The 16,002-nt window shown below is 39.8% G+C and overlaps 1 protein-coding gene across 1 annotated transcript in view; it reads left to right on the top strand.

The window, feature by feature from the left end:
* Positions 1-16,002, top strand: part of DCBLD1 (discoidin, CUB and LCCL domain containing 1) — a 41,076-nt gene that overhangs the window by 17,210 nt on the left and 7,864 nt on the right. The window contains exons 2-8 of the mRNA XM_012650152.1: positions 7,759-7,974; positions 8,391-8,515; positions 9,181-9,328; positions 9,429-9,536; positions 11,626-11,713; positions 13,102-13,151; positions 14,010-14,129. Of these exons, the coding sequence (XP_012505606.1) occupies positions 7,759-7,974; positions 8,391-8,515; positions 9,181-9,328; positions 9,429-9,536; positions 11,626-11,713; positions 13,102-13,151; positions 14,010-14,129 (855 nt within the window). The remainder of the gene's footprint in view (positions 1-7,758; positions 7,975-8,390; positions 8,516-9,180; positions 9,329-9,428; positions 9,537-11,625; positions 11,714-13,101; positions 13,152-14,009; positions 14,130-16,002) is intronic.

The raw sequence follows: 16,002 nt of genomic DNA, 5'->3' as shown, positions 1-16,002 counted from the left end.
AGGCTGGTCTCGAACTCCTGACCTTGAGCGATCCACCCGCCTCAGCCTCCCAGAGTGCTAGGATTACAGGCGTGAGCCACCGCGCCCAGCTCTTTCTCTTCTTTATTAAGGAGAATTTTATAGTACTAAGAAAAGAGGCATTTAAATGTTCGACCAGGCAATTTCTTGGTGTCTTAGAAAGGATTCTTTCTGTTTATATTTGATCACCTTTTTCAAATACCTCTTTCATTATCTCCCTGCTCAAAAAATTCTGTGGGTCCTTATTGCCTACCAGATAAATTACCCAGCTGCTTCTACCTAGATCTCAAGTTGCATAGCAGTTTTATCTTGGCGATCCAGGGACATTTCCCCCTGGCGTTCCTTCCCATTGCTTGATTAAGGCCAACTCTACTTTTCCCACCAGCCCCGGGGCAGGGGCTGCCAGGAGTCTTGTGGGAGTTTCTGGATAATGGGCAGATCCTTACCCTAGGCCTTGGTTGCTGAGATAGGGTCGATTCTGGAGTTCTATGGATTTTTTTTTTTTTGGACCACTGTTACCATTCTGGCTGGATGGTTCAGGGGAGGAAGGACGCATAAGAAAGGAACACTCCATGTGAATCCAACACTAGCTGGGGAAGACCGTGGGAAGGAAGAGGACTGCCTTTAGCTCTCCAGATTCCCTCCTTCCCAAGTTGAGGCTTCTCCATGCGAGGATGTGAGGTGGAGAGGCCTTCTTTTACTACCTCCGAGAGTTCCAGCTTCAACAGATTTCTGCTTCTCCCCCTCCAGCTGAGGCCAGAAATTCCTGCTTTGTTTATGTGAAGCCAGACCTACCAACCACAGGCATTCTGCAATCCGACTGCTGCCTGTGCCCACTCTCCTCAGAACCCATGCGGTTGTGCTTGCCATTTAGGTATTTGTGTGATTAACTTGGTCACTCGAATCAACTATAGCAACTTATTTGTTAATCGATGAACTTTTTATTCATAAAAGTCTTCAGATCATTTATTTCTTGTTTTGGGGAAGTGCTCATAATTCACTGAAACAGATTTTCTTTTGCCTTTCTCCTCAGCATTTTGTTTCGACTCATGATATAACACATAGCACCTAGAATTGTAGTTATTTGAAAGTGTGACTGTCTTGCCCTTTCACTCTGAGTTCTGTGGGGCAGCCCTGCTGCTTTTATGTGTCTCCAACTGTTCATACGACGCCTGGTTGTGGAAAATACTCAGTACAGTAGATCCTTGACATTTTCTGATGGTATATCCTGAGTTTATCAGGAACCTTTGAATTTGTGACTGTCAGTAACTAAGACATGAATGTCAGCTAAAGGGCTTGTACCTAAACAAAGTCCTCAGCATAAGCCTCAGAGTCTAGCAGGAACATTTTTATACATTATCTCATTTAATCAGCACAACAACCTTCTAAAGTGAGTAATATTATTTTCTCCATTGTGAATTATTAATATGGCATTGACTTTTGGGGTGGTTTGGCAAATCAGTGCAGGGCTTACTGTATAAGTTTGGATGGGTGGATACATAGATGATTTGAAAAAGTAGTATGATTAAATGATCTGGGCTTTCCGCTAAGGGCTTTCCACTCTAATATATGAAATATTTTGATCAACATTGTTCAGAAGAGTAAACTGGGAAACCGATGAAATAACTTGAAACAATAGATACTGTTTAATAATTCAATCATTTTTTAGCTTTTCCTTCTCTCCAAAAGGGGAATAAGATACAGAATTTGAGAATTGTACTAGACTCTCAATCCTCAGTGAGAATTGATTGTAAGTACTTCTTTCATCCTTTTTTCTTTATCAGGTGATAAAGGGCACCTGATAACCTATGGGCACCTAGTAACCTATCAGTATAGTGACACAATGATTTCCAAGAATTATCCAGGGACTTATCCCAATCACACGGTTTGTGAAAAGACTATATAAAAAGAAAATCAAAATTTTAACCCCCTCCCCCCCAACTCTAGGCAATGGAGAAGTTAAAGGCCTCAGGCACCTGTGAAGAACTGGCCCCAGAAATCATTCATTAATGAGATTCCTTGCTAACCTCCTATAAACAAGGAAATGCAAACTGTAGCTATGTCTAACACCTAAAACCAAAGCCTGTTCAGTTTCACACTAAGAATGAATTACAAGTTCATCTTTATAAGGTACCAGAACTGGAGACACACAGAATCAAACATTCTTCCACCTACCCAGGGACATCTGCATAATTGATGCTTCTTTCACTCCCTTTTGCCCTTCTAACATGCCCCTTATTGTATGTAAAATGTAAATTTCCTGGGCCTCAGGAGAAGGTAACCACTTTGCCTCATCAGCACCTCCCCCTCTGCCCTTTTCCTTCACTCTGTAGCCTTCAAAATGCTGAACGTTCCAACTCTGCAGTTTGTGTTTTTCCCTAGGCATGTCCTCAACTTTGGCTTAATAAACCTCCATTGATTGAGATTTTTGCCTCAGTCACTTACTTGATTGAAAACTATCGTAGTACCAAAGGGGAAGAAACTGATTCTGAGGTTGGGAGATTTGAATATTGAATCCCAGACCTGTGCTTCCATCTTCACTTCACCAGCTCTTTAGATCAGTACCATAAGAAAAGAGATTAAGGTTTCTGTGAGCATCAACAATTTTGGTATTTGGGGAGAAGGGCAAGTGCCGTGTTAATTAACGCTATAGCCTGGGAAGATTGGTAGAGAGAAACTTTCTGTAAACCCTTGTGGTAACTTGGGTAGATTTGCCCATTATTACATTATAGAGCAATTTTGTCTAAAACACAAGGAGTAGGTAATATTTTTGAGAGGGGATGTTCTTAAGCTATGTAATGATGAGCAAAATTTCTCTCTTTTGTTCTACTTTAAAGATTTCCTTTGACCAAAAACACTAACCAGAGCTACATTTTAGCTTGGTTAAAATAGTTCCCTGGTCAGTTTGAACCTTCCTGAGAATGGCAGAAGGAGGAGGCAGAAGTGCCTTGTCTTCTGTGGCTGGAGCTTAGAGAGTGGATGTCCCTGTGTGGCCGCTGCCCAGCTCCCTGGGAGGGAGGAAGGGTGTGTGGCACCTTTGCAAGCTGGTGTGGTCACAGGACCTGGTATGACTGTGGAGAGAGGACCCTAGTGCTCGGGCAGGGTCCCAGGGATCCACAGCTATATTGCCTGGGCCAGCAGTGATGGGGGATGCTGGCTGGAATGCAGCAGGGAGGGAATGCATGTTCTGGAATACCTCCTGTAATCCCGATGTTCTAACGATTATATGTGTGGCTGAAACGGGAATAGTTTTGGTTATCCAGCTTGATAATTTTCATTAATCAACTAATTGTTAAAACCCACTGCCAAGGAATTTTAAGAGTCAAAACTATCAGAATTTAGAATATGGAGTTAATGTTTTGAAAAAGAATAATGTTTTCTGGCATTAGTGTTTGTAAGCTCTGCCAAGAGTGGACGTACTTGGAATGTGATTACATCAACCATTGTGAATATGCTGAAGTTGTACAGTTTTCATCATTATGCAGTTAATTTTTAATGGTTCACCCTCATGTCAATTTTGTTTTAAATGTTTGGTTTATATACGTTGTACATATTTAGAATCTATATTCTTGGTAACAAAATACACTATAAACAAATACGAACACCCACACCAACTTTCACAGAAATCAGGCAAAATATGCACTTGATCTCAGTGCTGTTAAAAGACCTAGTAAAGACAAGATGGGATTATTATTCTTCTGTTTATCATGTATTATAATTATGGCTGCTCTTCCAAATTCAAGCATCAGTTAGAAGAATGTATTTATATATGTATGGGTGAGTTAAGATACTGATTCTTCTTTTCAAAATATCCTTGAAACAACCAGAAAACAAAAGTTGACAAAGTTAAATATAACAACTCTACTTTAGAAAATATGTTAAGTTTTTTAAGGAAAGAAGTAAGTTTTTCAAGGTATTTTTAGACATGAATTTCACTTTTAAACTTCTATGATTTTTTGGATAAATTATGTATATACTGACTTTTGAGATCATGTGTGCTAAACCTGGCAAAAAAATCTTTAAGAAGTATCTTTGATCACATCTCCATGTGAAAGCAAAAGTAAAAAAATAAATAAATAAATAAATAAAAGAAGTATCATACTTTGCTTGGTACATACGGTTTTCATTATAACTAAGGGAATTCTAGGTTTTTATTTACGGGACCAAAGTAACTGAGACTCTATTCAAAAAAAAATGCCAGTGTCCCTTTTCTAGTGTAGAATCCAATATAAGGCCATGAAGCATCAGTTGTCACTAACTCCTCAGTTTTTCCTTATCTTTTGAGAGTACTGAACAGTTATTCTGTAGAATGTCTGTGAATTTGGGTTTGTTTGATGTTCCCTGGTGATTAAATTCAGATTATGCATTTTTGGCAAACAACAGTCACTTTTCGAAGTAATCTTTAAAAGGCTTGCTTTTAACAATTTCCAACATTAGAAATTGTGAAGTCCTATATCCCCCCAGGAATCAGAACTAAATCTGCATTAAATTTCTTTGCTTTTCACTGTTTTTACTTTTCACTTTTGCATTCAAAACTGCATTGATGTTAGTTTATTTCAAACGGAAGTGTCTTCCCTGAACAGTTCTTTGTTGTTCAAAAAGGTCAATGTAATATGAGACCTTGAAAGGGCTTAAATATAAGGTGTCACCTTCTTTTTAGAAGATAATTTTGGAGAAATTTGAACACATGAGATAATAGAAAATTGATGAAGGTAGCCCAAGCTGTCTAGGATTGAACACAATGACTATTAAACTTGGAATTTGAAGATTCAAAGAAGTTTATTAAATAGTATCTCTTTAAATTTAAAATTCTTATATAAGACATTTAAGATTAATGCTTTGGTCCTGATTCTGAGTCCCCCCTTTTATATTTATGATGTGAAATAATGGAATGTTAGTTATAGAAAGCTTTCAAATAGCTTAAACTTTGAGGAAAAGGAGGTGCTGATTCAGGCATTGTGCTACACCAGTATACCCAAATTAAAATATGAAATATCTAACATTGTTTTATTTATGACGCTGAAAGGGGAGGCTGGAATTCATACTGAAGATCATTACTCTTAACTTTAAAACTCTTCAGTGACCATGTAACCTTCATTTGTGCCTTCTAGTTAAATTCCATTTCCAGTCTTGTTGACCAGAGAGGACCTAGAGATTTTATAAATTCACTCAGAAGTTTGTTTCAACCACCACCACTTGTGGGGATCCCACAGGAACTGTCATTTTTGTTTTCCCCATTTGATCCTGGTTTTCCCCTGCAAGTTGAGCTTCTTTCAGTGATTGGAGTTTGTGGTTATTCCTGGAGAAGTCTCGGCAGGAAGCAGATAGTGGCCCCTCAAGATCTCAAAGGTCATCTTTGAGAAAAGAAATGGAAACTTCTCTAGGCCTCCTCACCTGGGTATCCTGAGAATAAAATGGGGTTCTGAGAAATCACTCACTTACAGAGTACTGGCACAAAATTTAAAGTTTAAAAAACGCTTCTTAGTCAAAATGCTCAGAAGAGGCATGGTGGCCCGTGATAGAAACAAACCGGTTTACTACAGGATCCTAATTGTAGTTGGTTAAATTGGTTGTGTTCTGCTAAATGATTTGCACTGTAGGAAAACCAGGAAGTTCAAGAATTGTTCTCCTATACTTCCTGTACCTCCACCTTCACCCTCAACATTTTTTTGACCATTGTCGGTGACTTACAAGGACAATGATGTGAAGTCGACTGTTAATGTTTATGTTACAGTAGGAACAGAAGAAATAGGAAAAGTGGGAAATAATACTAAGTGTTTTGACTCATAATCACAGTAGATTTCTGTGATCATTTTTTAGAATGATACATATCTGACATACTGCAATAAGATCTAATCATTACGTCTTGCTTATTAAGTTTTTTTAAGCCCAAAGAGGAAAAGGCATAAGATAAACAGTCTCAATTTTATGTATAAATGGTTTATGTCTCTCAGATATATTATAGAGTAGAATGCAAAATTCTTTGACTTTTAAAGATAAAACAAAAGCCTTCAAAAAAATTTCCAGCTTGTAGAGAGTTGTTTTGGGCTGCAAACACCCTAGAAGTGCATTTTCCTCTGTGATTGGGGCTACTTTGGTGGAAATTATTGAGAGAACTGGTTTTTGGTTGTGTTGTTTTGGCCTTTATGCCAAGATAGAATTCAGAAAGAATCTTAAGTGTATAAAAGATTATATCAGCCAGAATGTTTTACTCTAGTATTTCATTAACATAACCATAAGCCTCAAGGAGAAAAAGCTGTCGGCCTCCTCCTCTTTCCCCCAGATACTTCCAGGAGACACACTGTGATTCACTTTCAGTAACTGTCATCTTTTGTTGGGAGAGAAGTAATGGCTTAGGTGGGTAGTTGAGCTCTGGTGTTGAGGCACTTCTTGACCTGGGTCCCATAGCCCCAAGGAAAGCTGCACCTTTGTCTAGGAATCCGCCTGGTCCATCTGTCATCTGTCACTGACTTTTGTCTGGGAACCAGAGACCAAACTCTCCAGGGATACCACTTACATTGTTACGTGACTTAGGTTTTAATGGCGCAGTCCAGGAATATCCCTTTTTTATGCTAATTTCCCTCCTTTTCAAAGAAAATGGCCTTGAAAATTCTGTAATTTTGCACAATGACCTTACTGCAATTAGCAAGCAAGGACAAAACCTGCCATTTGACTGCACTGGAAAAACAAGCGGAAAAAGGACACAAATCTAATGGCGTTTGCAGCTTCAGCATTTCTGAAGATTGTTTTATCAGCATGCCTCTGAGCACAGTCTGCGCCACTCCCGTACCACTTTCCTGGCAGCTACTGGTGTGCCCTGTGGCTGGCTCTGCCTGTGACACTCCCAGGAGGGTCACTTGGATCAGTCAGTCATGTTCTTATCTGTGCTAAGAAAGTAAATGTGTGTTTTAGAAGATGCTCCATAAGGTTAATGAGGGTTTTTAGGAGGTTTTTTGTTGTTGTTCCTTTTGATTCATGACACACCTCTCAGGAGTTAGGTTTTTATTTGATCTCTTGGTGTTTTTTTTTATCACTGACAGCATGGTTATGGAGGGGAAGGTTTCTTTGTTTTTTTTAATGGCACGCATACCATTTTTTAAAACATCCCTTTGACAGAATAATAACTTAGTGTCAGCAGTCTCAAGATCAAAACTATATACCCATTTGAAATGACTTGGAACAGTTTTTAACCAAACTATCTGCATTGAAATACCCAGAGTCTTGGGCAAGAACAGTCCATGGAAAAATGGATAAGCACTATACATTACATGGTGTAGTTAAAGTCCTATGGATGAATGTTGGGCACAGTTTACCAATCTTCAGAGGACCTGGACATATTTTCTTTTCAAGGATACAGGAAGAATGGAGTTTCCCTCTGATTCTAAATCCTTTAAAGTGAGAAGAAACTCAGCATTTTAAACCTTTAAGACAGATTGTACTTTGTTGAAATCAGAGTTAATTTAGTAGATTAGAAGAAAATCTACAGTGGGGACATAGAGATATCACTTACAGGAGATGTGACTTTGAGGTCTAGTAAAAAGAAAAGCAGCAACAATCTCAAGTCAGTGTAGTTCAAATGAGTCACATTCAAGGCCATTAAAAAACTGATAATTAAACACTTGATTTGATATCAGAATGGAAGTAAATTATCTGAATATTTCTAGACGAAATGTGGTACTTTTATCTTTTGCTTTCATTTTGTGCCTATAACTGAAAGGTTTTACTGCCCTTTTTTCCTAGGTTGCAGCAGATCCTTGAGTTTGGAACCCGACAGGCAAATCAGAGCTTCTTCCTCTTGGCAGTGGGTCAATGAGAGTGGAGAACAAATTCACTGGTCTCCTGGCCAAGCCCGGCTTCAGGACCAAGGCCCGTCATGGGCTTCAGGAGACAGCAGCAACAACCACAAACAACGGGAGTGGCTGGAGATAGATTTGGGGGAGAAAAAGAAAATAACAGGTACAGAAAATAACACAAGTGCAGGCAGTTTCATGATTGCAGAATGACTTGCAGTTAGAATTATGCTTTCTGTTTACATAGGTGCCCCTCTCTCTACCCTCCAGGTACTTGAAATCTTTTTAAAGTGTAACAAATCTTCACGTTGTCTGTGTGAAAAGAACCTGTGTGCAGGTTGTAAATATGGGTGTATAGATTAGAGATGATACCTCAGTAGTGAACCCTTACTGCTATGGTGTATTGTCAGTATGAAAACACTCATCTGTGAACAGGTTTCTCAATGCAACTAATAAGAGTTGGGCTGTAAAATGATTTCAGATTTCAAATGGGGGTGGGGGTGGTGAGAAATGTGAAATTATAATACATGTTATATACAAAATATTTTTAAAACTAACCTGTAAATAATATTTTCTTATAAGGAATTAAGACTGCAGGATCCACACAGTCAAATTTCAACTTTTATGTTAAGAGTTTTGTGATAAACTTCAAAAATAACAACTCCAAGTGGAGGACCTATAAAGGAATTGTGAATAATGAAGAAAAGGTAAGAGAAACTCTGGAGCGAAGGGAACTGAGTAGGATATTGGACCTCTCTATATTTTCATCAGTGTGTTTACATTAAATATGTCATTCATAAAAGACAACAATGGTGCTTCCTTGAGCACACAGTGTAAGAACTATATCAATAAACCTTATGTGATCTTTGTGATTTAATTCTTTTCTCACTCAGGAATGAGATACTTGTCATTTTCTTGGAAAGGGAAAGTTGGTAATTTGCAAGGGTTGTTTTGGTATAAGTGTGGTGGATGTTGGGATTGGAAATTCGTTTTGAGATGCTGTTAGTGGCAATGAGAATTAGGAAGGGGATGGCAAAAGTGAGAGCCGAAGACTTGTGCTTTTGAGGTTGCTTGTCAGCAGCACCAGATTAATGTAGAAATATCAAGACCAAGTAATGCAAAAGGGCAATTTTATTAATAGCTTCTTCACCCAAAATGAAATTTAAAGCAGAAAACAGATTAGCAGCACCATCTTAGTTAGATAACTTGGCCTTTGTTTACAAAGCCTTTTATCTTCAATATCCAGAGTGTCTGCAAAAATGCAACAGATAGAATCGTTGCTTTGGTTTCGCATAACCAGGTATGAGTGGGATGAGAAAGAACTAAAAACTAACTAATAGAACCTTCAGGTGAAAGTAACTTCTTTCTATAGGTGTTTCAGGGGAACTCCAACTTTCGGGACCCAGTGCAGAACAATTTCATCCCTCCCATCGTGGCCAGATATGTGCGGGTTGTCCCCAAGACATGGCACCAGAGGATAGCCTTGAAAGTGGAGCTTATTGGTTGCCAAATTACACAAGGTAGGGCCCAGGGCGAGTCAGTGAGTTATTCAAGTCTTGTCATCTCCTTTTGCGTATCGTTGTTACTAATGTGGTTTCTCCGACATCCCTTCTCTCTCAGGTAACGATTCATTGGTGTGGCCCAAAACAAGTCTAAACACTGGTGTTTCAACTGAGAAAGAAGATGAGACAATCACAAAGCCCATCCCCGCAGAAGAAACACACAAAGGTAGAGCAGTTATTGTTTTGTGGTTTCATAAGAAGCACAACTAACTTCTCACCTGATATCACAGTAACTTTCAACAAAATTTATTTTTCTCTGTCACGTAAATGCTGGAGGCAGATGGTCCAGAGGTATTTTGTACATATGTAAAATGACATATGTCCACAGCTATTCATTGCAATATCGTAAGTAGAAAAAGTTTAGAAACAAACTTATATGCCCTTCAAACACTAGGTAAATATTTTATGGAAAAATAAAATATTAGCACATTCATGTAATGACTACTCTGCAGTCATAAAAAAAATGTATTAGTAATATAGAAAGCTTTCTGAGATATATCGACAACTAAAAAAAAAATAAGGTATGGAACAGTCTGTGTAGCACCCTACCATGTGTAAAAAGGGGAAATAAAGAATGAATATTCATTCCAGTATCTCTAGAAAAATGTGAAGAAACATAATTTGGCATAATTTTCCATGGAGGAGGAACAGAGGTAGGAGGGAGACATTCCATTCCATACCTTTTTTTTTTTTGAGATGGAGTCTCACTCTGTTGTCCCAGCTAAAGTGCTGTGGTGTCAGCCTAGCTCACAGCAACCTCAAACTCCTGAGCTCAAGCAATCCTCCTGCCTCAGCCTCCCGAGTAGCTGGGACTACAGGCATGCCACAGTGCCTGGCTAATTTTTTTTTTTTTCTATTTTTAGTTACCCGGCTCATTTTTTCTCTTTTTAGTAGAGATGGTGTCTCACTCTTGCTCAGGCTGGTCTTGAACTCCTGACCTCAAGCACTCCTCCCACCTCAGCTTCCTAGAGTGCTCTGATTACAGGCATGAGCCACCACGCCTGGCCCATTCCATACCTTTTTATACTTTTTGGATTTTGAACATGCGAGTGTATAATCTATTTAAGTAGTGAACATTAAAAGTGCATTTATTTTTTCAGAATATAAAATACTTTACATATTAATTTTATAAATTTGGAAAGATTAGAAAAATACAAATAAGGAAAAAAGTCAGCCATAAATCAGCATCCATAGATGATCACCACATCCCACTGTATCTAGTCAACTGTATTATATTTCTAACTTAAAGACAAAAATGGTAGCATATCATGTATTCTGTGGCATATATTTTTCATTTAACATTGTATTATGAGCATTTTCCAATGTTATTAAATAGTTGACAAACAGAATTATTACTATCTTGGTAGTATTATTTCATATGGCTATATCCTTATTCAGTTGACCATTCTCCTTCTGTTGGATGTTTCAGTTGTTAGATTTTTTCCCACATTTTCAATGTTACAAATAAGCACTGCTGTTATTTACGTAAGTTTTGTTCCCATCTAAGTTCCTTTTCCTCCTCTTGATGAACTACACTTTTCTACTTCTGGTCATCCTTTTATTTTCTCCTGAGGCATCACAGAAAAGAAGAGTAAAGCACAAATATTTCTCCTTTAGTTTGCATAGTTTCTACAAACTTACAGCCTGATTCAGGGGCTGATAAAGTGACCTTCTTTTTTAGAGCAGAAAGAGTTGGAGGAGAACACAGTGTGGTGTTTCATGCAACACGGGAAATGCTGTTTGAGGTCATGAGGCTGCATTTCCTGTCAGTCCACAGCTCCAGAGCTCTGGTGATGAGAGTCTCAGGCTGTTGTTAGGGTACAGGTCCAGACCTGCCTACCATCTGGGGAAGGTGGTTGCTTGAGCCAAAGTAGTAGCTCCAACTGTACTTAAATCATTTACCTATCTAAACAGTTTCTGTCTGGGTGGGCCCACTTTAAACCTTCCCCTTTGATTCTGATTTTTGGAATCTAATACGGGCCAAGAAACAAGCTCATGGTAAATGTTAATCCCTGAGAAACATTGGAAACTGCCTTTGGGGAAGGAAAGGGGAGTTAAATTTTATTTTTCCAAACTTTAGCCAGGATTTTGAATCCTCTCCTTTTGCTTTCTAATATCAGTAAATGCCTAGCATGTATTTATTTCCCCATCTATTAAATAGCTAAGGACTTTTCAAATCAATATTTAGTTTTAGGTCGTGAAATCTGGTTGCTGGTCATTTATGTTTTAACGTGCTGGCTTTCCCCCTTATTTAGGAATAAAAGTTACAACTGTGATGGTTCCCTCGGTGCTCTTTGTTGTCCTGCTGGTTGCTGGAATGGGGATCTTTGCAGCCTTTAGAAAGTATGTGACTTTACGTTTTAAATTTGCAAACAATCAAAAAACCAAAAAGTCTACCCTTCAGATACTCACGTGTAGAAAAGCAGCATGACCTCTTTCAAGAGAAAATGTTAACAGATATTTCTGTTTATTTATTTATCTATTTTTAGAGATAGGGTCTTGCTCTGTCACCCAGGCTTGGAGTGCAGTGGCCAGATTACAGCTCACTGCAACCTCAGATTCCTGAACTCCAGTGATCCTCCCCCCTCAGCCTCCCGAATACCTGGGACTACAGGCATGTGCCACTATACCAGCTAATTTTTTAAAATTTTTGGAGAGATGGAGTCTTGCTATATTGCCCAGGCTGGTCTCAAACTCCTGGTCCTAAGTGATCCTCCTGCCTCAGCTTCCAAAAGTGCTGGGATTATAGGCGTGAGCCACTACATCCAGCCATTAATGGATATTTCAAAAATAAGTTAGGTAGAAGTAGAAATGATCAAGGATTACTTTATAAGCCATTCTTACCATTTAGAAACCTTTGATAAAGACTTAACTGGTGAGCCTTGTTGAAGGAAGTATCCTGGAACTGATATATTCCTTTTGAGGTATCTATGTTTCTCCCACCCATGAAGTGGAAGGAGTATTAGAACGGGGGGTTGGGGGGCCTGTGTTCTGGTCTCACCTGTGTCATCAAGAAACCCAGTCATTCATTTCCCCAGGCCTCAGTCTTCTCATGTATAAAATAAAATTTACCTGGATGACTGCTGAGTCTCTTCCAGAATCCAAAACTCCATGTTTATTGTAACAAATATTAGGTGTTGGATCTAAACAAAGACTGGACAGCATTTTTAAGTTTTCTTTTTTTATATTTTAAACAACTTTGGAACTTATAAATGTGTATATTAGTGCATATAGAATGAAGAATAGTTTCTGACAAAAGTGAGAGAAAGTATAAAATCTCTGGTTTTAAGCTTCAGGTAGATATTCATAAGTTAAAGCATCTCTTAGTGTAATGTGTTTGTGTTAAATACTTTTAAATACACCCACAATTTTGGACTGGAGTATATAGTAAAAAGATGAAGTGAGAGCGTGTGGTCATGAGGAATTGCTTTAGGATTTTACTGATTGCATGAGGTGGTGAGAAAATAAAACAATAAAGCATTGATTTCTAACATATAAAATAAAATTAGTATATATTCTTCTGGTGAAAATATTGTGACCTCTATTTTTATAAGTGAGATAAATTTATGCATAATTCTACATATTCATATGATTTTCCAAGCATATGGCAATTGTCTTACTTAATCCTTGCATCAGCCCCATAAGTACTATTATGATCCTCATGTTATACATGGAGAAAGAGGCAGATAAATTGGCTTATAAATATTTAGTAGGACTTTTTGTCTTGATAGGAAGAAGAAGGAAGGAAATCTGTATGGATCAGCCGAGGCTCAGAAAACAGGTTGGTTGAAAGCTCTCCCTGCACTTGTATCTTATCTTCGAGGATGGGACAGGATCTGCTGATTGAAAGCGTAAGGAGGCTGGTGGCCCACACTTACATGGTTAAAAAAAATAAGCTCTATAGCCTCTCAGTTAGCAAATCTACAAGGAAGGAATTTTTATTGTATCCTGTCTTATTATTTTAATTCTGAATTTTCATGGCCACTTTACTTTTGTTCAACATCACCCCATCCCCATCATCTGTCAATTTTTTTTTTTTTCTGGCTACTGGAGTTTCAGCCATTACACTGTCATCAAAGAGAAGTTGCAAAAGCCCCACTAGGGGACTGAATGTGGTCCAGTGCTCGGCATCTGCAGGCCTCCACTGTATTTCTATTCTCAGAAAGGGAGGAAAGGACCAGGCAGGCTCATGCACAGGTTTCAGAGAATCCTTAGGACACAGGATGCTTCAGCAACAAGTTAGCCATGGTTCAGACAGAGGGTGGAGAGGCAGGGCTTCTGGCAGGTCTCAGAGACCACTTGGGGACTCCGTTGTCTCCTCTGTGTCACGGATGCCGTGTAGATGCAGACCGTGGGAAACTGCCCAGATGGTCTCACATAGGGAGAATCTGGCCCCTGATGGGGACACAGTACATTTTAAAGGCACAATGGAGAGCATAGTTGGAATAGTGTTTGCGGCTGTCGTTGATGACCTCAGCATACCCTTCTCAGCACACACACCTGAAAAGCTGTGGCTGCACATTTATCACTGTCAGCCGCCAAGAGACGGCCTGACCTCTGACTCATCGAGGAACATGTCATGGACGACATGCGTTACATTTCTGATATATTAGTTTGTTTTATGTTAACTTTATTCCAGACTGCTGGAAGCAGATTAAATATCCCTTTGCCAGACATCAGTCATCTGAGTTTACCATCAGCTATGATAATGAGAAGGAGATGGCACAAAAGTTAGATCTCATCACAAGTGATATGGCTGGTAAGTGTCACACCTGTGGGACTGTGCTATTAGGTAGGAAGTGCTGCTCATAGGTGGGGGAGACAGGAGAGAAATAACAAAATCCTTTTGTGTAGTATCCAATAAATCAGAAACGTGTTCAGTTTTTTCTACAGGCTGCACAGAGTTACAAACTGACGCTGAGAAATTTCTCAAAAGCCCCATTCAGCTGAGTCTTTTATGCCTGCAGGGGATCTAATGACATCATCCATAGTGATGGCCCTGAAGTACTACTAGTATCTGGAAACCCTACATCTATTTTTGTTACCAAGGTCTTGATTAAGGCACTGGGAGAGAGGGACTAGAAAAATGAATTAAGTACAGCTCCTGTCCTTGGAGAAGAGGAGATAGGAAATGAAGGAACTCTTCCAGTATTAGGATGGCCTCAGTGTCCCCGACATCATCCAGAGTTGAGCTTCCCAAACTGCGGGGAAAGATCTGCTTTCTTTCTGCTTTTTGCTTCCTTTTAAAAATTTCTCATGCATCATGGACAAATACTTCTGTAAAATACAATATAAATTACTAGTAATGAAATTTTTAAAAAGACATACAGAATACAAAGCTCTAATTTCTTTATTATTAGATTCAATGGACATAAAATTACTCTCTCAAGTTGCCGTAAGTTTCTAAATGCGGAGTCTCAGTTTCTGTACTTATCTCTTTGTGGAGCTATCATAGTTCCCAGATAGGTGGGTATCCGTGCCCACGCTCTGAGTAGCACCGCACGGGGTCCTCCCTACTTCCATGCAGTTTGAGGACCAGCAGTATCCCATCGCCTGCGAGCTTGTTAGAAATGCAGGCTCCCAGGCCATGCCCCAGGCCTCCTGGACCAGAAGTTCCCCAGGTGACGCATGGACTGAGGGGTGCCAGCGTAAAGGTTGCTTAGCCACTTCATGGACAAGGAGAGCATCTCTGCGACCAAAAATCCATCTTCTTGTTCCTTGGGAGTGAAGACCTCTTTTCTGTTCTCTTCTTCCTTTCATTTCATCCACCTTCAGCTCTGGATATAGCCTCTCCTCCTTCCTCCCCAGAAGGTCCTTCTCAAACTCCTTAAATGTGTGATGCCCGGGTCCTGTCTTGCCCCCACTCACCTGCAGTCTCTCCCCTAAGCAGTCTCACCCACTGCGGAGCTTCTGGCAGCACCATGTGTGTTCGTACCGCTTCTCACGGGTGGACTTCCCTCCCAGTCCCCAGTCAGTAATTTCTAGCAGCCTGCTGGTTGCCCCCCCAGTTCCTCAGTGTCCAGAATCAAATCCATTGTTCCTAACCCTCACCACAAAAGTTCTGCTCTGTCCTTTTTTAAGTGGCTTCCCAACTGTATCCCAGTCTCCTCCAGGCTCCCCCTCTGGGACGGGTCCTTGGCTTCCTTCTTTCCTCACACACCACATGTCATAGGTAACAAATTCCTCTGATTCCTGTCCCCAAAGTATGGCCTTTTCACTCCCCTAGTTGGTGACCTCTATGTGCATTTCTCTTTGTTTTTTACTTTTTGGTGTTTTTTTGTTTTGTTTTTGAGCTAGGGTCTCGCTCCATTTCTGGGGCTAGAGTGCAGTGGTGTCATCATAGCTGACAGCAACCTCTAACTCCTGGGCTCAAGCAATCCTCCTGCCTTAGCCTTCCAAGTAGCTGGGACTACTGGCGTGCACCACCACACCTGGCTACTTTTTTTTTTTTTTTTTTGAGACAGAGTCTCACTATGTTGCCCGGGCTAGAGTGCCATGGCGTCATCCTAGCTCACAGCAACCTCAAACTCCTGGGTTCAAGCGATCCTCCTGCCCCAGCCTTCTGAGTAGCTGGAACTACAGCCATGCGCCACCAAGCCCGGCTAATTTTTTCTATATATTTTTAGTTGTCC

The sequence above is a fragment of the Propithecus coquereli genome, unplaced genomic scaffold, assembly GCF_000956105.1.
Source record: "Propithecus coquereli isolate 6110/MARCELLA unplaced genomic scaffold, Pcoq_1.0 Scaffold313, whole genome shotgun sequence".
In the NCBI taxonomy this organism is placed as follows: domain Eukaryota; kingdom Metazoa; phylum Chordata; class Mammalia; order Primates; family Indriidae; genus Propithecus; species Propithecus coquereli.
The sequence above is the reverse complement of the archived record's forward strand: the minus strand, read 5'-3'. Positions and strand labels throughout refer to the sequence as shown.